At 32.0% G+C, this 24,666-nt stretch overlaps 2 protein-coding genes across 2 annotated transcripts; both read left to right on the plus strand.

The window, feature by feature from the left end:
- The first annotated feature begins 7,437 nt into the window (after nt 1-7,437).
- LOC111307157 (pyruvate, phosphate dikinase, chloroplastic-like) lies at nt 7,438-16,359 on the plus strand. The gene is made up of 21 exons (XM_089751712.1): nt 7,438-7,549; nt 7,658-7,979; nt 9,702-9,758; nt 9,927-10,160; nt 10,346-10,483; nt 10,777-10,939; nt 11,096-11,331; nt 11,450-11,578; nt 11,791-11,970; nt 12,267-12,404; nt 12,643-12,807; nt 12,893-13,054; nt 13,150-13,239; nt 13,656-13,794; nt 13,988-14,165; nt 14,506-14,635; nt 14,807-14,935; nt 15,168-15,305; nt 15,418-15,495; nt 15,739-15,830; nt 15,932-16,359. The coding sequence occupies exons 2-21, from the start codon at nt 7,665-7,667 to the stop codon at nt 15,972-15,974; spliced, it is 2,934 nt and encodes a 977-aa protein (XP_089607838.1). The 5' UTR covers nt 7,438-7,549; nt 7,658-7,664; the 3' UTR covers nt 15,975-16,359.
- A 1,138-nt stretch (nt 16,360-17,497) lies between these two features.
- Nucleotides 17,498-24,584, plus strand: LOC111307438 (pyruvate, phosphate dikinase, chloroplastic-like). The gene is made up of 20 exons (XM_022905456.2): nt 17,498-17,770; nt 17,979-18,041; nt 19,411-19,644; nt 19,727-19,864; nt 20,064-20,226; nt 20,356-20,591; nt 20,683-20,811; nt 20,947-21,126; nt 21,273-21,410; nt 21,556-21,720; nt 21,816-21,977; nt 22,062-22,151; nt 22,498-22,636; nt 22,755-22,932; nt 23,093-23,222; nt 23,312-23,440; nt 23,643-23,780; nt 23,904-23,981; nt 24,064-24,155; nt 24,239-24,584. The coding sequence occupies exons 1-20, from the start codon at nt 17,759-17,761 to the stop codon at nt 24,279-24,281; spliced, it is 2,637 nt and encodes an 878-aa protein (XP_022761191.2). The 5' UTR covers nt 17,498-17,758; the 3' UTR covers nt 24,282-24,584.
- Nucleotides 24,585-24,666: the final 82 nt, after the last annotated feature.

Here is a 24,666-nt window from a genome sequence, read left to right on the forward strand (position 1 = left end):
AATATTTTTTTATGGATTCCATTTAAGTGTTAACAAAGCCCAAAAGAAATTTTGAAAATAGAACACAAACTTTTGTAAGGTTTACATGTTGGTGTTATTTGGATTTAAGGGTTGCACGTGTATTATGTTCTAAGGTTTGCATGTTGATTTTTTTTTTTAATATTTGTCTAAAATATTTGTTGCATGTTGTATGGGTGATAATTTGTTGGGTTTTTTTGTAGATTGTTTTTTGTTTGATTATTTTTTTTGTACAGGTATTGTTGAATGTTGTTATGAATTTAGTTGAAGGTTAGTAGGTAATGTAAATATGCAGTCTTTCAATATGAATTTTGATTATTTTAGTTATTTCTTGAATTTTGTATGGTAAAATAGATTCGAATTTTCAATATAATCGCATGAAATTGGTGAGATTTGTTTAGTTTTTGTTTGGTTTTGATCTGTTTGTAATTTTTTTATTTTTTTGGATATGGTTTATTTCAAATTCAATTTTTTTATATGGTTTATTTCATATTGAATCATCATGGTTTTAGTTTGAGGTTCTATTATATGAAGAACATCAATTATCATAACGTACTGCATATTTTCAATAGAAGCAAGCAGTATATTATTGTGAGGTTCTTGCTTTGGATTGTAAATTGCATATCTAAGATTTTATTTTTAATAGAAGTAAGTGATATATGGATACTGCATATCTGAGATTGCTTTGGATAAATAATTGGAAATTATAACATATTAGTAATACCCAACATTAAAAAATAGTCCAATGTTTATATATGAAAAGGCTACTTGTATAAGTCCCTCAATTGCAGTGAGATTGATAGGAAGGTGTGGATTAGTTTAGTCCTTCCATAAGTGTGCAAATAGATTTAGAACCATTTTGTTTGATTGTAAGAATAGATTATACCATGATGACTTTTCTTTCTTTATGAAATTTAGGCATCTAAATAACATCCCTAAACCCACCAAATTTTCACACTCTTTCTACCCTAAGACTTGGCTTTTTACCCCCAAGATTAGTACCTTAATTGCCATTATTCAGGCGATGCACCTAATTGTAGAACTTGCCATTCCCTCTTATTTCCTTATAAAAAAATTTGAGGTTACCCTTCTTGGGTGGTTTTGCAATGCTGCATAATGAAAGGAAAGGTCTATTTGCTTTTATTATGGTTGTTGTATGCCAAATATTTGGCAAGACAAGGTTCAATCAACTTAAAAGAAAAGCAATTGCCTTACACTCGTAGGAACTATTTCCTATTCCTACCTCTTTACTTAACTTTACCTAGTTAAAGTTTTTGTAGTTTTCTGCCTTATGTTTGAAAGTAAAACTTATCAATGTCCAAAATCATGTCCATTTATAATTACTTACAGTCCTATCAAACATGATAAGAAATTTTTAGAGGTGATTAGAAAGATTGAAAAAATAATAATTTAGCTCTTGATATATATTATAGGTGTTATCATTAAAATGAAACTGTTGTCCATGTTCTCTACAGCTTATTACTATGTTTTTGCTCTATATAGATGTAATGAATTTAATAGTTGATGCTAGATATACATCATCCTCAAGAATGTTATATGATCATTAGCCTTTGCAATTAAATGGTAATGATTATGAATGTGTTTGTCACATTCCCAAAAAGAAGGTATATGCACTTTACTTATTTATAGTTATTAGGATCGACATATTTTTCATTTCTCAATAGCTAAGATTTTATTTTCCTAAGGTGCAAATTTGAAGGACATACCTAGTGTAGTGGTTAATGAAAATAATAGGGTAAAGTGGGACACAACAATGGACCGAGTGATGCTCAAGTCTTAAAAACCATTGAAATTATGTTGTGTATAATTTTGTTTATTTATTTATTTATTTATTATTATTATTATGAAATTCACTTTAGTATAAGTTTTTCTTTATTTGTTAACTATTTCAATAGATGTCAGATTATACCATGAAGTTTGTTAAAGGGAGGTAACCAAATAAGTATTGTATAACTATTACTATTGAGTTTTGCCTTTTGTTACAAGCTTATATTCTAAACAACCTTACATGATAATTGGTATTTAGGTCATTTGGTCATGTATGGATGGATGAAATTATTAACATAGTGGTAACAAGGTCTAAACCTAACAAACAAGTTTTTTCTCCTAGTTTTATGTTTTAGGGTTTACAAACAAAGTATTTGCCATGTTGTTCAAATATATTGTAGTGCTTACATTAAAACAAACTTTTTTGGTAGAACGTAATTCATCTTTTCGAAGACAAGGTACTCACAATTTGTGAGATTGCTTGATTACAGAGGCTCTCAAACTGCTATAGAAGATAAAAAAGCTAAAAGTGCTTCTTACTATCGATAACAATAGTGATACTAGTCATATTATTCATGTTCTAGTTGGTCTTAATGCTTTCCTTGATGTACTTATAAGGTTAGTTATTTAGATTGTTTTCTTTTTTTTTACATGTTAATGTCATGATAAATTGTGATTTTATTACTAAAGTTGAATTTTTTTTTTTTTTTTGCACATTGCAATACCTCATCTTCACTAGGGATGGGAAATGTGGTAATCATTTTATAGTTACAGTAGTAGTAGATATAACTAGTGGCTTCTTCAATTTTGAATTTGGTATAAATCCCAACCTTGATCTTGAATTGCTTCTGCTATGTTGTGAGAGTACATCTTCAAATTATTGCTCTTACGCACCATCTTAACTTGGTCAGATTATGATAATTTTGTGCTAAGAAAAGTCAAAAAATTTTATTCTATAAGTATGTTCCTACTGGTTCTCTTGATAATTACCTTTTATTGTTAAGTTAAAAGGAAGCAATACTAAAATAAAATTTTGAATTTTATTAAAAAATGGCCCTTAGTGATCAAAGTTCTAAAGTTCTGAGTTTGGATGTTAACGTCACTGACTATTTTTTTCTATTGGCAGGTATCCACATATGACATGGACTAGTCAAGGCCAACTACAATTATAGTTTGGATTGAAAATAGGTAATTTATATTATAAAATTTTTAATCATTTTTCTATCTTAGTTTTTTAGTTTTTGAAGTGTAGTGCTCCTATGAGGTATATAATTAGCATTAGAATTTAATTGTCTTCTGACTTAAATTTCAATAGTTAAAAAATCAAAAAAGTCAATATAGATTGTGTAGATAAGCATATCAAGTGTAAAGAATGATATAGGAATACAACAAAGAGTAAGCACTAGGTTAGATAGAAGGTCTAAAGAGAGTGATATCTTTGGTTAACAACTGAAGCATAACTTATCTTTGAAAATGGGTAGCCATGATTTGCTCAAGATAAAGATATCATACTACTTTGTAACATCTATGTATGACCTCTTAAGCCTACTATATGAACTTGCAAGTCTCTAAAAGAACTTATCCCAATAGCATAAAAAATGTTTCTTTTTGTTTCTATTTCAATTTTTTAGGTGCATTTTGTGAGGTTTCTATCTTGCTGTGATGGTAGTTTATGAGAATTAAACATTGATTTTTAGTGTTTTTTATTCTTACAGTCCCCTTTTAAATGTGGAAATAGGGAAAATATTTAGCAAAAGATTGTAAAAGAAGGATAGAGTTGCCTACCTTCCTTTGTAGTGAAGTATATTTTCTGTTGAAAAGTATAAATATCCAAAGCCTTAATTTATATTTCTCATTTCCTTTTTCGAGTTTTGAGTCCAATATACATTATTGCATCTTTGTAGTTGATTTCATGATTGTAAGTCAGGATGTTGGGATGTATTTTCATCCTAAATTCACATCATGAATGTATGTAAACCTAGCAATTTCGTACACCACACGATGATACAACATGAAAACGACATGGAAAAAAACGTATGTGTTTTAAAAAAACATATTTCATGTTTATTTGTATCAATACGAATTTTGACATAACACAATCTGTGTCGTATATGTGTTGATTCATCTAAACATATGACACGATACGAATAACACATTTAATTTAATCTTGTCATATAAGTACACATTTAACATATTTTTATATTTATTTTAATTTAATATAAACATATAAAGATTATTTTAATTTTTAATTTTTTAATTATGATACTCAATTAGTTATTTAACATCATATAAAAATTATTTTTAACATTTAATTTTTTATATTAATAACATAAATACAATATAAATATTAATATTAGTCCTATATATTATTATTTTATTCTTTAATCTTAAATAGTCTATCATTTTGAATTTGATACTAAAAATTAATATAGTTATATAATATAAATTTAAATTTAAATATATATATTAAATACATATTAAATGAGTATTAACTTTTTTTTATTTTTTAAATATGTATGTACTCTTTTATATTATTAATATGCCAAATTTATTAATTTATAAATGATGGATAGTTTATAGTTATTTATTATTTTAGTCATATTCTTTGTATATATTTATGTTAGTCATATCTATTCGTGTATATTCATATTAGTCGTGTCTATTTGTGTATATCCATATTATTCGTATTTATTCATTTAGTGTTTAAATGGATTTATTATTCGTGTTAATCGTGTTGTGTCATGTATAACATGTATATTAAATGTGTCGTGTTTGAGTTTAAGATTTAAACACATTTTATAATTTATGTCATGTTCATATTTTAAGAATTCGTATCATTACATATGTCAAATACGACACGAAACATGACACGAAAACACAAATTATCAAATCTAAATGTATGTAAATACTTCATTCTAGAATTGTCTTTTTTATTTGATGATTAACCCAATTGCCTTTACTCAAAACAAAACTTGAATCGGTGATCCTGCTAACAATTTTTTGAAGAGGTTGTGGGAACGAGAAGTTTTTTTTTTTTTTTAGGAATTGATTATTGATAATTGGTTTTTTTGCTATTTTAGTTGCTACATAAAGATGCCAGCAAACACCTTAGAAATCTACCAACAAGAAGTGAGAAAATTAAGCGACACAAGTGGTTCAAACCATTGCCATAGAAAAAAAGTCTATCATAGATATTTAAAGGTATGCGTAACATGCCAATTTTCCTTTGTCATCATCGATGCACACAGACAAGTCATTTAAACTAATTAAGATTGGCATGTATATTTTCTATATAGCCAAAGAACTTGCTTTTGGATAGTAGCTAAATATAGGCCTTTTACAAAAATTTAAATGTCACATGATCTAGGTTTATCAGGTCTCTTTGAAGGACAAGCAAATTTGTTAAATCAAAACCAAAATTTACATAAAGAAGAGCATCCTTAATTCATTCATAAATTAAACAAACTGTTTTCTTCTTATATATAATGACAAAAGGTAGAGGGCAAGGATTGGATCCAACCATACAGTTAATGAAACAATAAAGAAAATAGAAGCTGCTATTATGGATGTGAGTCTGTGAGTGAAAAAGATGAATAATTTCAAAGTACAAATTGCTCATGTTCCTAACTTTTGACAAATGACTAATTTTGTATCTAAGTTTTTATTATTTTTCATCTTCTTATATGAAAATTCATCTAAAACAAAAGATGACTGGACGTTGTAGATCATTTTATGACCTATTAGCCCAGGTAATTAATTGTAAGATGCTCTTCCTAGAAGACAAAATATCAAAAGTCTCACCACTTTATGTATTAATGTTAGGTAATTGAGGTTGCTCCCACAAATTGTGTTGTAGAAATATCAAAATATGCACAAGAATTAATAGTTTACAAAAGAGGTATAATAATCAGTTCTTTAAGTAGACTATCTTTGTTGAATAATGGTTATCTTTTATAAGTCAGTCCCTAATTATCTTTGCTAAATAATGATTATCTTTGCTAAATAATGATTATCTTTTATTACAAAGAAATATAATAACATCTTATTTCTTTTATACATTATTCAATATTTAAATTATTAATACATAATTTTATTTTACTTTTATAATTACCAAATTGTCCCATTAATGATACTGCCACCTTGCACAATCACCATGCGAGTGAAAATATATAAATAATTTTGAATACATATTTATCATGAAATATAATAATGGAGAAAAAGTAGACAAAGGTGGTTTTTTTTTTTTTTTCATTTTTTTTCAAAAAAATAAATTACTAATATGATCCTATTAATCTATATTATTGATTTTATAATATCATTTTTATATATTTTAATTAATTAAATTAATATCACTTGATTCGTGATACCAATTTCATCAGAAATTATATATATAAATATAAATTTATCTACTAAAAAACTTTCTTGAAAATATATCAATTTCAAATAATTACGAAAGATTAAATTCAGACTCTTGCTTATTGTCAAAGCTAATGCATATGTTTGAAGAAATCCATTTAATAACTTATAAAGCAAAATTCTTATATTTTTAATAGATAAAAATAATTAAAATTCTATCAATAAAATTTTTAAACTTCATAACTAATATTAAAATATTATTTTATATACAATATATATGTATGATGTTAATTTTTAAATTGTGGTCCAAATAAAAAAAAAAAACAAAAGTAAAGACATATGGAGAAAGATCCTAATTATAAAGTTGATGCAATGCCACAAAAAAAGGAGATTTGCATCTCCGCATGCATGGGATGTTATTTTTCAATTTATATGATGATAAAACGACAAACAAAACTACACTTTTATATTCTTTTTTATTATAGACATTATTTTTCTCTTACAATTTTTAATACCATCATGTATTTATATAATTTGATAACATGACATTTTGTTAACTCAAGTTTGCCAAATGATTTATAATAAAACTTCAATTCCTACGATTAAGATCGAGTTCGAACCTCTTATTTTATCCATTATTATGCTAATATCATGATTTAGTAATTTTTATTTTTTTTTACTTATACATACATTTAACAAATGAGAATAACTATTAATTTTTTTATATTAAAAAGCTTGAAATCCGACAATAAAAAAAAGTTAAAAATGTTAAAATTTGGATGTTATATTTATCAAATGTCATATTTTATAAATAATTGTATAAATTAATTTAATTAAAACTTAAATTTAAAAAATTATTAATTAACATAAAATCGATTGGACTGAAATAAACTGAAATTGTAATTAAATGCATTTATAGCTGAACTAAGATCCTTTTGTCCTCACGTGGGGTTTTTATTAATTTGCGTGCCACGAATATTGAGATTCCTTCCAAAAAATGTGAGATACTACGTTATCTATCTCATGCAACCACAAAGCAACAACTCAATAATCAAACACCACATTTACGTCACCAATGAATCCTTCCATGCCACGTCAACGACAAGAGCCACGTGTTGAAAAACGATACGAACCATTCAGGAATGGGCTGTAGCGGGAGCATTTTATCTCAAGTAGAACCCATGTCCAACGAGGGCGTTTGAGGAAATTCAAACAATTCAAAGCTCCTTTAGTCCCCATGACGTAGCGCTACAGCCATATAAATTCCATCCACTCGCTCATTCATCAAACCTTTTTTCTTTCACACAAAAATAACAAAAAAAAATCAATAAAAACACCAACCGCCATTTTCTTTTCTCAATCATCAGCTCTCTCTTTCGAAACCCAGGTACCAACCATGAATCCCAGTATTGAATTCTACATAATTTCTTGATTCATTTTTTTTTTATAAATTCTGAATGAAGTTTTGATATGGTTTCTTCTTAATTTTGAGAAGCAAAAAAATGTCATCAGCAGCAATGAAAGGAATAGTTATAAGGACTACACCGGACGTGAATAAGCAGAGGCTGTTCAAAGGAAAATACTTGGATCAATATCAGCTTAACGTTGTTAGAGATCAGAACCGTTCAGTTTTTGGCGTGGTGAAGCCAAGGTCATGTGGTCGTGTTGGAGGAATTAGTACTCGTTGCATGGTCCAAGAATGTTGTTATTTCCTTAGCAATGGAAAGAACATGTCGAGTTCGAGACAGAAGATGCTTGAGACACGGGCACAAGCCATCCTTACCCTGGTCTCTGATCCAACACCAACTATGAAAAAGGCACGCTCTTTTATTTCTCTTAACCAAATACTCGGTTACTCCAACTGCTTAACTTAGTGTTACTTTGTTTTGTAAGGGATGAAGTTTTCAAACTTTGTAAATGGAATTATTAGAGTTATGAAAATAAGTTTCTTTAGAATATATTTAAAAATTCTTAATAATTTATGATAATAATAATTTAATAACACATTTTGATCTTTTAATTATAATTGTGAAATTGAATTTTTTTACTACAAAAAATAGAGTTAAATTAACTAAAAGAGGACATCCCACGTCGAAAATTTTGAGTGTATGAGTGTTGTTTACATAGGATTTTATGTTAACTCAAATCCGTCGGTTTTGAGTTAATGAAATGTTCTATCCCCTAAAAAAAAAAAAAACATGAACTTGTTTTTTAGTCTTGCATTTGGCTAGCTTTTCACATCGAAAAGTTTAAATATATATTTATTTTATATGAAATTTTGTGTTAACTTAATAATCCAATTTTGAGTTAAATGGAGTGTCCAGTGTCTTAAACAAAATTTTTAGGGTGTGGACTTTATCCAATTAGAGATGGTAATAGGATAAGTTTTTGCTCGTCTCGAATCTGATTTAATTTATACATATAAAATTCGAATTTGATCCGATCTTATAATTTTTTTTTTTTATATTCAAATCTAACCCAACCCTATATTATATAAATCATACTTGATTTGACTCGAAATTAATAAAATATTTTTTAAAATATAAAATTTATTTTTTAATATAAATATAAAATTAAATAAATATATAAATATAAAATTAATTAATTAATTAAAAATAATTGTTTATATATATATATATATATCGATTCGAGTCAAATTTATTTAAAACTCAACCTTAATTTGACCTCAATTTTTTTTTTTTATTATTACCTAATTCGATAGTTGATTTAAAAAAAATATATTAACCTTAAAAAATTGGATCAAATTAAAACTTGTCGAGTACAAGTAGGACTGCCTTCTTTGTATCCAATAAATGGAGACCGCTTAACAGCAGAGAGTACACCGCATGAGGTTGTGATTGGGTCGAATAACCTACAGCTTAAGGTTTGTCCAGTACCCGACATTGATTTTTTCTTACTATTATTTGACTCAACACTTGATTTATAAAAAAAAAAAAAAAAATGACCCTAAAAAATTGGATGTGGAAAAAACTCTCGAGGTACCACTAAGACTGCCTTCTCTATATCCAATAAATGGAGACCACTTGACGGAGGAGAGTACACCGCAAGAGGTTGTGATTGGGTTAAATAACATGCAGAAGGTTTGTCCAGTAGTGGTAGCCCAATTGGGGAATCATTTTGGTCAGTTTGGGTCATTACGAACTACATAATTGTGGGTTGTATATTTGGATTGGAGTGCCATAGGCCCATTATGGACCAAATGTGGCCGTTTTGGTCCTTGGGTAGTTTTCGATTTTTACTTTTGACTATCTTACAATTTCAGTAGCTTCATTCCCTGCAGCCTGCTTGCCTATATCTTCTGGAAGTCATCATTGTAACTGATGCCTTTAAATGTTAAGGATTTAAATACAAATGCTAAGGCATATAGCATGATTGCTGCAACTTTGCTTGTTATAACATCTGATACAAAGCTACTGATAGAATGACACCATTTACGTAGCCAACTCTGTACAAGACCAACTATAAGGACTAGCCTTGCAAGCTTGTATTCAGCATTGACTTTTCACTTCTCTGTACAGCGAGTGTTTACTTTTGGCCAAGGTAGGAGTGAAGGCCATAAGGGCATGAAGTCCCTGGTAAGCATTCTTCATCTTAGTCTCATTATTGCAACAAACTCCTGGAATGCCATGGGTATTGAAAAAGTTAATTTTTACTATGGCAGTAGTTCACATTTTCTCCGGGTTATTATGAAAGATTGTTAGTTATTAGACAGATTAATGAATTTGTTTTTGTTGTTTATGTAGCTGGGAGGGAAAGGAGCAAACCTGGCAGAGATGTCAAGTATCGGGTTATCAGTTCCAACTGGACTTACCATATCAACGGAAGCATGCCAGGAGTATCAGCAGCATGGGATGCAGCTACAAGAAGGCCTGTGGAAGGAGATATTGGAAGGCTTGAAGACTGTGGAAGAGGACATGGGTGCCATCCTTGGTGACCCTGACAAGCCACTCCTCCTATCTGTTCGTTCTGGTGCTGCGGTAAGGGGATTGGGAAGGTTAAATTACTCAATGATCCAATGGGTTATATGCAAAGCCTCCGGTATTTTTTTTTTTTATCATAAGCAACTGTGGAAGCCTTATTTCTAATTCTAGGCAATAACCTCACTCATTGTGTATAGACAATTAAGCTAGCTCGGTCACTAACAATTGTTCCGTACGTCTAGATATCGATGCCTGGTATGATGGACACTGTCCTTAACCTTGGACTGAATGATGAAGTGGTCGTTGGTTTGGCTGCAAAAAGTGGGGAGCGTTTTGCTTATGACTCTTATCGACGTTTCCTAGATATGTTTGGAGATGTTGTAAGTGATTTTCCTTCATGAGATGATATGATTCATTACATTAGCATATCTCAAGAAAAACACTGACAACGGATTTCCTTATTCAATGTGTTTTACACAATTTTGTTGGGTGGCCTCAACTCAATGAAAAAAATCCAGTGAGACACATAAACCACCCAAATGCACTGAACAAGGGAAAGTGGTTAAAATCTTAAGGTTATTTGTGAGAGTTTCCTCTTATTGCAATATGGAATAATTCTTTTATCTCTTTTCATTTTTCTTAGTTTTTGTCAACTTTTTATTGGTAATTTTAGGTCATGGGTATTCCACATTCATTGTTTGAGGAGAAGTTAGAGAAAATGAAAGAAGCAAAAGGAGCTAAACTTGACACTGATCTAACATCATCTGATCTCAAAGAGCTGGTAGAACGGTACAAGAATGTTTATTTAGAAGCCAAGGGTGAAAAGTTTCCTTCAGGTAAGAATGCAAAATCGAATCTGATAAACGCACTCGTTCACATTCCTCACTGTACTAATCTTTATTCTAATTTTGAATACCCTCAAAGTGTGGATTTCACATAAGAGTTATGGATGAATTTGAAACTTATTGCTTTTGGTGCATCTTTATTTGCAGATCCAAAGAAGCAGTTATTGTTGTCTGTTAAGGCCGTTTTTGATTCTTGGGACAGTCCAAGGGCCATTAAATATAGAAGCATCAATCAGATAACTGGCTTAAAGGGAACAGCAGTAAATATTCAGACAATGGTGTTTGGAAACATGGGAAATACTTCAGGGACAGGGGTTTTGTTCACTAGAAATCCAAGCACTGGTGAAAAGAAGCTGTATGGGGAATTTCTAGTAAATGCTCAGGTTGTAAACATATAGCCTATTTCTGCACAACTCCCACATTTCTCTCCATATTGCTAAAATCAGTATAAGACTCTTTTGTGCTAATTTATGAATGTGATTGATGAATCGATTTGAAAAGGGAGAGGATGTTGTTGCTGGAATTAGAACACCGGAAGAATTGGACACAATGAAAAGTTACATGCCCGAAGCTTACAAAGAGCTTGTTCAGAACTGTGAGATTCTTGAGCGACACTACAAAGATATCATGGTAAAAGTTTTTCTATACGGCTTTATTCGAGTTTTTGCAGTAACAGTTTTATTTTAATGTAATTCTAGTTGTAATTTAAAGTACCAATGGAATCTATATTGCTGTTTTTTAATAATTGCCAAGGTTATTTTTTAGCAGATATGATGTTGATCAATCTAGACCTATACTAGAAGATATTAATTCTTGGTTTTTACCCCCTTTGTTAAAAACAGGACATTGAGTTCACAGTTCAAGATAATAGGTTATGGATGCTGCAATGTCGATCTGGAAAGCGTACTGGTAAAGGTGCAGTGAAGATAGCTGTAGACATGGCAAATGAAGGGCTTGTTGATAAACACACTGCAATTAAGATGGTGGAACCACAACACGTAGACCAGCTTCTTCATCCACAGGTATACACCTGAGCTAAATATGAGGGAAAAATCTGTTTATTAGTTTTTGTACGAAACAAATGACGCAAGGATCCAAAGGCATGTTCTGCAAATGATAGAACCACCTTAACTTTGGTATTAATCAACTACCAGTAGAGAAATAAAAACTAATCTTTGATGCTGAGGACACTAAAAACAGATGGATTTAATAATACTAACTAATTGGATCATTATTCATATCATTTTTCGGGTGTTTCAATTATTTGATAAATACTATTATAAACTGACTACTGACTAGTTTATTACTGTCCAATTAGTTTGAGGAACCTTCTGCTTACAAAGACAAAGTGGTTGCCACGGGCTTACCAGCTTCTCCTGGAGCAGCAGTGGGGCAGATTGTGTTCAGTGCTGATGATGCTGAAGAATGGCACGCACAAGGAAAGAGTGTCATCTTGGTATGCTAAACTTCATGTCCATTAATAACATTTTATTTTCAAGCTACTCTAAGCTTAATTTCGGCCAAAAGATACTGCCAGTGGAGAGGGCCTCACTATTCAGATGTGTAAACTATTGTAATCTTCTATTCTCTGACAAATTATCAGTGAAAAATCTGTGTACTATGCAGTTAAAGTTCCTTTTTAGATATAATCTGATCAGGAACTGAACACTCTTCGTGATTTTGCATGGTTCAAGGTAAGGACAGAAACCAGTCCGGAGGATGTTGGAGGCATGCATGCGGCTGCTGGGATTTTGACAGCAAGGGGTGGAATGACATCTCATGCAGCTGTTGTAGCACGTGGATGGGGAAAGTGTTGTGTTTCTGGCTGTTCAGATATTCGTGTGAATGATGCTGGGAAAGTAATTTTATTTTCTTCTACCTCCTATAAATTGCCTTTTTCATGAAATGGCATTCCCTGTATATGCTACTTTATATATAATACAGGTTCTCACAGTTGGAGACATAGTGATCAAAGAAGGAGAATGGCTTTCACTCAATGGTTCTACTGGTGAAGTGATTATAGGAAAACAGCCACTTTGTCCTCCAGCATTAAGTGGTGATTTGGAAACCTTTATGTCTTGGGCTGATCAAGTTAGGCGCCTCGAGGTTCTATGTGTCCTTTTGCAAGTCGAAGATTTCTATTATATAATTAAATATTTGAAGGGTCTCTTAACTGATTCAGCCTTATATTTTGCTGATAGGTAATGGCAAATGCTGACACACCCGAAGATGCACTAACAGCAAGAAATAATGGTGCTCAAGGGATCGGCCTATGTAGGACAGAACACATGGTAACTTTTCTCTAATCATATGTGATAGTCTTTTATTAACTCCTCGACTATTTGGATTTTCTAACAATCCACAACCACAACATAAATAGAAGTTCCATGCAAATTGATGGTTCATTTTATTGCTATATGCATAGGAAAAAGTGTGCATGATTTGCATATTCAGTTGAGAAAAGTGCATTTATAGTTTTTCCATGCAAATTGATAGTTCTTCTCTTTTGGTGATTACAATAGAGTATCCCTATCAGGCCCCAATTTTGACATGAATTGTTCGGTAATGAGAATGAACATACTATTTTGGGATGTCAAATCAAATTCTATCCTAGATGCATTTTCTGGTGCGCTAAAATCAGACTGCCTTATCATCATTTCTGATAATATAATTTCTAAAGGCTTCATGTTTTTGAATACTTTTTCAGTTCTTTGCTTCAAATGAGAGGATAAAGGCTGTCAGAAAGATGATAATGGCAGTAACACCTGAACAGAGGAAAGCAGCTCTTGACCTCTTACTTCCTTATCAAAGATCTGACTTCGAGGGAATTTTCCGTGCAATGGATGGTACTTTCCTCATTTTCTGTTCTTTAATTTAAAGTATGTGTTATTCTACAGCTGAGGACTTGCAAGCTGAGTAGCATGTAATGCCAACCTTGTTGGAGCTCTACTGGTGCTTAATATTTGCATAGAATATACTAATATGCCCTCTTTTGGTTTACATATCTGGTGATGAGTGTGAATTCCATTTTAATTCTAGGTCTTCCAGTAACAATCCGATTGTTAGACCCTCCTCTCCATGAATTTCTACCAGAAGGTGACTTAGAACAGATTGTAAGTGAATTAACTTCAGAGACTGGCATGACTGAAGATGAAGTTTTGTCAAGAATTGAAAAGTTATCAGAAGTGAATCCCATGCTTGGTTTTCGCGGCTGCAGGTTAATATTCCATTTTATGACCTTTCTAATCGAAGTTTTGATTCTAAGAACCTTTAAAGCTGATGATATTTGTTTTTCTTTTCATTTCTTAGTAATTGCATGCTGAAATAAAATCCTTGAAGAAGTGGATTCTGTGCTCAATATAGTTTGATCGTGACAACAAATTTCATTTCGTGTCAGTGTCTTCTGAAATATTTTGATTTCTGATTTTCATCAGAATGTATGCATATACTGAATGAAGCACAATAAAACTCCCAAGCATTTGTTGAATTTGAATAATCATAGAAGCATACCTGAAACTTCATCAACTTTTATATGGACTTTGATCTTCTGTTAACAGGCTGGGGATATCATACCCTGAATTAACTGAGATGCAGGCGTGTGCCATCTTTCAGGCTGGTCTCTCAATGAGCAACCAAGGAGTTAAAGTTCTTCCTGAGATAATGGTTCCCCTTGTTGGAACTCCGCAGGTTTGTTTAAACTATCTTCATCTTTCCTCGGTTTTTCCTAAAGCACTTTTTACTATCAAAATGAGCTTCTAATTCATTCTTCCCCGTTGTTTCTGATTTCTACTCATCAAAATCGATTAAGCACTCAAAGCTGCCTTGATCTTTGGGAGAATTGACAATTTAAAGTTGCAGGAACTTGGTCATCAAGTTAGTTTAATACGGAGTATTGCAAAGAAAGTGTTCTCTGAGATGGGTTCTTCCTTAAGCTACAAGATGGGGACAATGATTGAAATCCCCAGAGCTGCCTTAGTTGCCGATGAGGTATTCTAAGCAAAGTATCTCCTCATAGTTTTCCCTAAACTCTGAAATAATGGGCTTTGTACATTTTCCCAGTCTTGATACTCTTTCATAGCATAAAAGTTGCAGTTTCACCCGCCCTTTCCCCTAGGAGAAGCATTTCAGAAATGCATTTGATAATGGTAGATAAAGATCATGAAATGTTCATGAATTATGAAAACCATGCCTAAATATTTTTAACATTGGATAATGCTAGATTGCAAAGGAAGCAGAATTCTTCTCCTTTGGGACCAACGATCTTACACAAATGACATTTGGGTATAGCCGAGATGATGTTGGCAAATTTCTCCCCATATACCTATCCAATGGCATTTTGCAAAGTGATCCATTTGAGGTTAGTCAACAGCTTTTGAGTGTTCATAAGCTTTCTGAAGAAAGAATATACCATTTCAAATTCAAGGAAGATTTCACTGTTTCTCAATAATAGCAATCAAATGCTTTGCCAGGTTCTTGATCAGAAAGGTGTAGGCCAACTCATCAAAATTGCCACAGAAAGGGGTCGAGGAGCTAGGCCTAACCTGAAGGCAAGTAATTGCATTTTACATTTTCATGGCTAATGGGTGGAATTTCTTATGCTTGAGCATCAAGTATGAACCTGTTAAAAACTTGGTGGCAATTGACATGAAATCCTGCAGTGTCCATCCCTTGTCAGAAACAAAAACAAAACATCCATCATTAAATTTAGATGTCAAGTTGATTGCAGGTCACCATTTGATAATATTTTGGGTACTGATTCAAACACTATCTAATACAATTATGATGAACAGGTTGGAATTTGTGGAGAGCATGGAGGGGAGCCTTCTTCTGTTGCATTCTTTGCAGAAGCTGGATTGGATTATGTTTCATGCTCTCCATTTAGGTTGGATAGATGCTTCTTATTATCCTTTGAAATCTGTAATCTATATACTACTTATCTACATATATAACTGGATCAAATTCATTTTCAAATTGCCTTGACAGGGTTCCAATTGCCAGGCTAGCAGCAGCACAAGTTGCCATCTGATAGCACCAAGCAAGCAACTCCATATCAGATGCTTCAGTAGCTTTAAATAAATTTCTTGCTAAATTATTTATAGAAGTAACACCCACATTATAGTGGTATATAAGCATAAATAGGAAAAGTCAGCTCCTGATATTGACAAAATGGAGTTTGAGGAAAATAAAAATAAATCACTTAATTTGGCATTTGCCTGTGAGGCTAAGGATAAGAACAAGATGAAGCTCAAAAGCCTTATCTGTGTTGCATGCCCATAGTTTTGGTGTTGCAGTATTAATCAAACCCTTTGATTATAGCCAATGATAAGTTAAAACTAGTGCCATCCATCCTTTTCTATGTCTTTGCAAGTGTATAAATCTTATCTAATCCTTACTCATCAATTCTGTCTTTATATTGGGATCCTTCTCTTTATTATTTTAACCTAAACCCAACTAAGCCCAATACCATGGGCCCTCTAAACAAACAACTCAACCACTAACTTTTTGCCTTTAAAAAAAAAAAACAATATTTACTTTGGATATCCTATAATTTATTTAAATTTATTATTAATTTATTATTGATATTATTATTTTGAAATAAATTTATCATTATATTTTAAATTTTATAATAATTAAAATATTAAGTAAAAAATTATATTAAAAATTATTTTATTATTCAAAAAATATGATAAGATCAATTGAAAAAAAAATGATATTGTGCTATATGCAATAAAAAATATAATGATGAAATAAAAAATTAAATAATAGAAAATTTTGAATTATGTGACAATATGTTTAGTAAAAAAAAATCATGATAAAAGAAATAAATAACTAAAATAGGATTTTAGCTGGTTATTTTTTTCTTGCCATATTATTTTTAAAATTGTATTTTAAAATTGTAACACAGTTCTAACATAACTTTTTACTGGTTATTCTTTAATTGCTCCTAAAAAATATGGTGATAAAATTATATTAATTAAAAGATTAATGGTAAATTTGAATCGTCCACATAAATATAATAGTAAATTTACATTATTTATCTCTTTACTTTTTATAATTAAAATTGTTATAATTGAAATTATAAATTTATTATTTTATCAACAGATTAATTATTTATTGACGAGATATTTATATATATCAATAAAAGATCCAAATTGAGATATTTATACATATACAAAAAAAATAAATTTGACAATCAAACTTAAATGATGAGTATATATATATATATATATATATATAAGAAAAATTCGAAATAAATAAGTTGTTCAATCTTTTAAGTCATAACAAGATGTACCGTCTATAGTCTAAGACAGATTATTACAAGTCGTACATTCGAGATGAGCCTAACAAATGATCACCTGTAGAACTCGAATTTAAAACTTTTTCATCGATAAAAACGAACCTTATCTGATTGAACCAACTACTTGTTATAGAGTGTATATATTTAATTAATACTAATGTTGTTGAATTACTAACTTCACAAGTAAAATTTAAAACAGCGGTTGAAAACTGAAAAACTGCAATCAAGTAGCTGAGTATCAAGGTTCCCACGAGATTAAACAAAGAGCTGAGCTGATGAACATCCCTGCAATAGACCAATGGCATAGATGGAAACTCTGATTCTATGACATCACTTGTCAATATAAAAGGAAACTTTAGCCTTTTGAAAAGCAAAGACTTTGGTCTATGACATTCAGATTCAGTAGCATATTCCTGGGTTAGATTCTTTTTCCTCGTACGATCAGCTGAAGATTCAGTCATTCGAGTTGGTAGGATTCTGTTTTTGATAAAACAGAGTCGGACTTGACCATCATGGTGATGGGGGTATTGTGCTTTTTCTTTCTTCTTTGTTCTTTTCTTTTTTTTTTTTTTTTAGCACCAAAGTTCGAATTTTCTCAAATGAATCTCAATTAAATTGACGGTTTATCCGAGAAAAAAAAAAACTGAGAGTGCATTTTATTGAGAAGATTTTATTCCTTTTTTCAATGTTTTGAAGCTTGTAAGTTGAAAACCTCACTTGTTGTGTATGCAGCGTGGGCGAGTATTCAGCTTTGGCAAGGGAAGGAGTGAAGGCAACAAGGGCATGAAGTCCTTGGTAAGCATTTCCTCTACACTCCTCCATGCAACTATTTTTCTTTCCTTTTTTCGTTAATTTGTCATGTAGCAATGGAATTATATGGCTTTTAACCATTTGATATTTATATGAAAAAATATTTACAATTAGGTATTCGAATTTTATTTTCATCAAATATTTTATCGAACGTATTAATTCTATTAATAGCAAATTGATTTAGTAAAAAACAACCAATAATATCAAAACATATGACATATTTTTATTGATTAATAGTTACCTTTAAAAGTTCTTTGAGTCTATATAATGTTATCAATTAATTTTTTAAATATATTTTCCAAAATAAATGAATGATCCCTTAAGATAATATCATTATTTGAATTTTTATTTGTAAATTTCTAATTTATTAAATTTTTTTTAAAATTTTAAGAGTATTATTTATTTTTCAATTTTAATAAAAGTTTAAACTATCTTCATTAAAATAAAAAAAATTAGTATAATTGAATACATATGTAAAGTATGAAAATATATAGAATAATTTATTTATAGTGTTATTAATTAAATAGTATAAAAACTTTAATACTGAATAAATGACAAGGTATATAAATTTTTAAGTAAAATTTGTAAACTTTGCAATAAAAAATGATTTATAAATCATGAGAACTATGATTAAAAATCAAAACTAAAACTACAATTTAATTAAGAGTTTGTTGAATGTACTATCTACATGTAAGTTTTGAAAATTTTAAAAAGTTATGTATCATTGTTCTATTTTAAATAAAATATTTAAGTTTCCTTCATTTTTAATAGTTACATTTTTTATTTCAATATTTGAATTTTTTTATGTATGTAGTTTATGATTACAATATGAAATGTTATATTTCATCTATGTTTTCAAAACTTTTGATAAAATATTATCCTATTATATGCTAAATAAAAATTTTCAAGCTACAAAATTTATTTTTGTATGATTTCTTTTAATTTGAAATCCTAGATCCGTCACCGATCACATCATCATTTTATTAGTCAATGATGCAAAATATTCGACAAAACAAAATTCAAATACCTAATCATAAAATTTTTTCTATAAGTATGAATTAATTAAAAGTAATATAATTCAAAAGTCAAATTACATATTAACCGTTATCTTTTTTACCTACCTAAGGAATTTTTTTTTTACTAATATTTGTGATCTCACTCTAAATTGTGAAGAAAAGAATATTTAAGGTTCAAAGTTTATAAAATTGTTTGCAATTTGGCATGGATGATGAAATCGATTTCAAATTTTAAAAAAATTATATTTCAGCTTAATTTTGTTCAAATGAATTCCAGATAGCATTTTATACTACTTGGAATCAAATAGATTAATGAATGAATGCATTGCCAATTGTAGTTAGGAGGCAAGGGAGCAAACCTGGCAGAGATGGCCAGCATTGGGCTATCAGTGCCCCCTGGATTTACGATATCAACTGAATCATGCCAAGAGTATCAGCAGAATGCAAAAAGAATACCAAGTGGACTATGGGAGGAGGTACTGGAAGGGTTGAAAACTGTAGAGGAAGACATGGGGGCTTTTCTTGGTGACCCTTCGAAGCCACTTCTCCTTTCTGTCCGCTCTGGTGCAGCGGTAAGATATGGGCATAAGCTACTCATTACTTTGCATGTAAGAGGATCTTGTATGTGGACTAAGTTGTGCTTCATATGTCTAGATTTCAATGCCTGGAATGATGGATACTGTCCTGAATCTTGGACTAAACGATGATGTGGTTACCGGTTTGGCTGCAAAAAGCGGAGAGCGTTTTGCTTATGATTCTTACCGACGATTTCTAGACATGTTTGGGGATGTTGTAAGTGTTTCTTCTGGAACATGTCTCAACTTTCAACTCTCAATGCCTATTAATTTAGTCAATGTGCTCTGCCAAATCTCTAGCTCTCCCTAAAATGAACGAAATCTATTGCGATGTTGGTTTCTGATGGATCATTTTATTCTCGTACTCTTGTACCTCATTTCTGAATATGTTAAAACCTCTTATTCTGGAATTTGAGGTTATGGGCATTCCACACTCATCATTTGAGGAGAAGATAGCAAGGATGAAGCAATTGAGAGGCGTTGAACTTGACACTGAGCTAACTGCATCTGATCTCAAGGAGCTTGTGGAGCAGTACAAGAATGTCTATCTCAAAGTCAAGGGTGAAGAGTTTCCTTCAGGTATATATTTGATCCTACTAGGAACATATTATCAAATATGGAGTTCCAAGAAGGTTATGGTTGATATTTTTCCTAGAGGCATATATATGAAACTTAAGACTACATTCTTTTATTGGCATCAATTTGCAGATCCAAGGAAGCAGTTAAGTTTGGCCGTTGAAGCAGTTTTTAATTCTTGGGATAGCCTAAGGGCCATTAAATATCGGAGCATTAATAAAATAACTGGGTTGAAAGGAACAGCAGTAAACATCCAATGTATGGTGTTTGGAAACATGGGAGACACTTCAGGGACTGGTGTTCTGTTCACTAGAAATCCAAGCACTGGTGAAAAGAAGCTTTATGGGGAATTTTTAGTTAATGCACAGGTTATACATTCTGGAATTATATCTATCTGACTACAAATCCCCGGCTTCTCTTTGTATTTGTGATTAAGGCTAAGCAATTACTATTGTGTAGGGAGAGGATGTGGTTTCAGGAAATAGAACGCCGGAAGACTTGGATTCCATGAAAAGTCACATGCCAGAACCTTACAAAGAACTTGTTATGAACTGCAAAATTCTTGAGGAACATTACAAAGATATGATGGTAAATTTTCCAATTCAAACAGGAATCCAATTCTTTGGCTCTTATGTTATTGCTTCCCAATTTTAGTGCCTTTCGGTAACATGAAGTATGGATGATATTAACCAACTGGCTTTTTTCTTTCTCCTGCAAATGTAGGATATTGAATTCACAGTACAAGAAAATAGGTTATGGATGTTACAATGTCGATCAGGGAAGCGTACTGGTAAAGGTGCAGTGAAGATGGCTGTAGACATGGTTCATGAAGGGCTTGTTGACACTCGAACTGCAATTAAGATGGTGGAGCCACACCATCTTGACCAACTTCTTCATCCATGGGTAATATTTCCTCATAACAGTAGAAGCAAACCACACATTACAAGCATATTTCGTTTCGGTCAATTTCTCTCTTCTCTTCACATGCTTTGCTTGTTTGTTATATTAACTTTTGTGTGTATTGGAAATAATGGATCTACTGAATTTAGTTCGAAGATCCATCTGCTTACAAAGACAAAGTGGTTGCTGTGGGCTTGCCGGCTTCTCCTGGAGCAGCAGTGGGGCAGATTGTATTCAATGCTGAGGATGCTGAACAATGGAATGCTGAAGGAAAGACTGTCATCTTGGTATGCTCATGAATTAGCCTAAAAAATATATAGTGTGGGAAACGGGAAAATAGTACTTGTCATTGTCTGCGTTCTTGAGTTTCATATAATCAAAGTTTTATTGATTCTGCTAGCTGAATCTTTTTATTGTTGTTTGCGGTTGAAGGTAAGGACAGAGACAAGTGCAGAGGATGTTGGAGGCATGCATGCAGCTGCTGGGATCTTGACAGCTAGAGGTGGCATGACATCTCATGCAGCTGTTGTAGCACGTGGATGGGGAAAGTGTTGTGTTGCTGGCTGTTCTGATATACATGTAAATGACCTTGAAAAGGTACAGCTTAATTCATTTTCCTTTTCATATTTGAGTCATACCTGTGCCAGTTTCACCAAAGGGGATATTATAATGTTACCTTCTCGATATATCAGGTTCTTGTGATTGGGAACATGATGCTTAAAGAAGGAGAATGGCTCTCTCTCAATGGAACTACAGGTGAAGTGATCCTGGGAAAACAACCACTCTCGCCTCCGCTATTAAGTCGTGATTTGGAAACATTTATGTCATGGGCTGATGAAATTAGGCATCTTAAGGTTTGTACAATTACCTGCTATTATGTTGTTCTTTTCTTTTACTTCAGTAGATTGAAAAGAATCATGGTGAACATACTGGTATAGGTTATGGCAAATGTTGACACACCTGAAGATGCATTGACAGCAAGAAAGAATGGTGCCCAGGGGATTGGTCTTTGTAGGACAGAACATATGGTAATTTTTTTCTTTTACACCATTATCATTCTGATTTATCAGCTATTTGAATTGTCGTCTGTTAATAATCCATCGAAGATTAGCAAAGGAGAGAATTGTGGGAAATGAAGAGAGAAAAAGGAAGACAAATGACTTTTCTTTATTTATTATTATGCTGGAACTTTTGTTATCTGGAAACTATTGATTTTCTGTCCGCTAATCGGGCTCCCACCGCACTGGAGGATGCGTTTTATGACTACACCGCCATAAAATGTACCCTCGGGTGTGATGGGAGCCCTGCAATGGAGATCCCAAATGAAGCCTTAAGAATCAAACTTGGTCTCATGACTGATTTTCGAAACTTCAGTTCTTTGCTTCAGAAGAGAGGATAAAGGCCGTAAGAATGATGATTATGGCAGTAACACCTGAACAAAGGAAAGCAGAGCTAGACCTTTTACTTCCTTATCAAAGATATGATTTTGAGGGGATTTTCAAGGCAATGGATGGTAATTCCCTCTTTCTTGATTTATTTTCTTAGTTTTCAGGATTGAAGAATTAATTGTGTTTATCACTTTCGTTTCGATTTGTTTTTTTAATTATTTGACATTAATTTTTCCAATTTAGGCCTTCCTGTAACAATTCGATTGTTGGACCCTCCACTTCATGAGTTTCTTCCAGAGGGTGACAGAGAAAAAATAGTATGTGATTTAGCTTCAGAGACTGGCTTAAGCAAAGAAGAAGTTCACTCAAAAATTCAGAAGCTATTAGAAGTTAATCCCATGCTTGGTTTGAGGGGCTGCAGGTCAGGTTACTTCTGATATATCAGCCTACTAAATATTTATAGCAAAAGAAAGATCCAAATGCTTCTATTTTTATTCTGCTCTACATCAGAGAATAGAGATCAATTCTCAAAACTCCAATATGCATTATGTGGTTTTGATGATTTGTCTTCGTCTCAACAGGTTAGGGATATCGTCTCCCGAGCTTACTCAGATGCAAGTGCGGGCAATCTTTCAGGCTGCACTCTCGGTGAGCAACCAAGGAGTTAAAGTATTTCCAGAGATAATGGTTCCACTAGTTGGAACACCTGAGGTATGATTCTCTTCTGCCTTGTGTGTTTCTATTCATTTTCCGCATTCCATTAGTTTGTTATTTTGGATGGCTGATACTTTGAAATGCAGGAACTAGGACATCAAGTCAGTCTAATTCGCGGTGTTGCAAAGGAAGTCTTCTCTGAGATGGGTTCCTCTTTAAGCTATAAAGTTGGGACAATGATTGAGATTCCCAGAGCTGTCCTGGTTGCTGATGAAGTATGCTAAATAGATTCTCCACCTATCATTTCTTTGAAATTGTACTAGCCATGATCAATAACAAAATACATTCCTTTCACACTTCAACATGTTGCACAATAATCAATCGCCTCTCTGCTTCGATTCGTGGAAAGATGTTTAAAGACTCATGCAATTCCTAAATGCATGTTGGAAAACTAATATATGTATCTGATTATGATAGATTGCCAAGGAAGCAGAATTCTTCTCCTTTGGGACCAACGATCTGACACAAATGACATTTGGGTTTAGCAGAGATGATGTGGGTAAATTTCTTCCTTTGTACCTATCAGAAGGCATCTTACAAAGTGATCCATTTGAGGTTAGTTTTCATCATTTCTTCCTTTGTATCTATCATTGTTGCCGCCACACGATCCATTTGGGCTTGGACTCGTGCATAGATCGTGACAGCCAAAGTTTAAGTCTCAGCTCGTGACACATACAGGTACTTGATAAAAAAGGTGTAGGTCATCTTATTAAGATTGCAGTGGAGAAAGGCCGGCAAGCCAGGCCTGGCCTAGAGGCAAGAACACGAGCTTCCTTCCCATGATTTTCTCTTCTTTTCTCTTGTTTTGATACCAAATTTATGCAATGTTCATGAACAGGTTGGAATATGTGGGGAACATGGTGGGGAGCCTTCTTCAATAGCATTCTTTGCAAAGGCTGGATTTGACTATGTTTCATGTTCTCCATTCAGGTTTGTGATCTTCTCTCACTAGAAAGTTGGTTTCCTTAAAATTTCAGAAATCCTAAAAAAAAAAATGGACTTTCTCTTGTCAGGGTCCCCATTGCAAGGCTAGCAGCAGCTCAAGTGGCTCTATGAATATCAATCTCAACTCCTTCCACTTTGTAAATAGAGATCAGCCATGGATGATATTGTGTAAAAATAATAGTACTAAGAAATCATCCAGAGTTTTGCAAAAATAATAGAGATCTGCCATGCTTGTGGTTGTGTTGTAAGTAACTTTTACCACAATGATATGTAAAAATCACTCACTCTTTGTTAATGGAGATATACCCATGTAGTGAAAGTTGTGTACAACAGCATTAATTTGGAATCTCATTTCAACATGTAAATATTTTTTTGTACAAAAACAAAAAGCTAAATAACTTATTTTGTCACCTATTTTTGATGTATTTACATGGTGAATGGTTGATGAATTAAAGTTCAAATGATGATTTTAGTTCAAGTGTTTGACACTAGTTTT

This window comes from Durio zibethinus, chromosome 22, assembly GCF_047325235.1.
Source record: "Durio zibethinus cultivar Kanyao isolate XHJ-2024 chromosome 22, ASM4732523v1, whole genome shotgun sequence".
Classification (NCBI taxonomy): domain Eukaryota; kingdom Viridiplantae; phylum Streptophyta; class Magnoliopsida; order Malvales; family Malvaceae; genus Durio; species Durio zibethinus.

Coding starts and splice junctions, on each gene's coding strand:
- LOC111307157 (XM_089751712.1), top strand. CDS start 7,665: ATGTCATCAGCAGCAATGAAAGGAATAGTTATAAGGACTACACCGGAC. Junction 10,484..10,776: donor TAGATATGTTTGGAGATGTT/GTAAGTGATTTT, acceptor TGGTAATTTTAG/GTCATGGGTATTCCACATTC. Junction 11,332..11,449: donor AATTTCTAGTAAATGCTCAG/GTTGTAAACATA, acceptor CGATTTGAAAAG/GGAGAGGATGTTGTTGCTGG.
- LOC111307438 (XM_022905456.2), top strand. Junction 21,411..21,555: donor AAGGAAAGACTGTCATCTTG/GTATGCTCATGA, acceptor TTGCGGTTGAAG/GTAAGGACAGAGACAAGTGC. Junction 23,223..23,311: donor CACTAGTTGGAACACCTGAG/GTATGATTCTCT, acceptor TTTGAAATGCAG/GAACTAGGACATCAAGTCAG.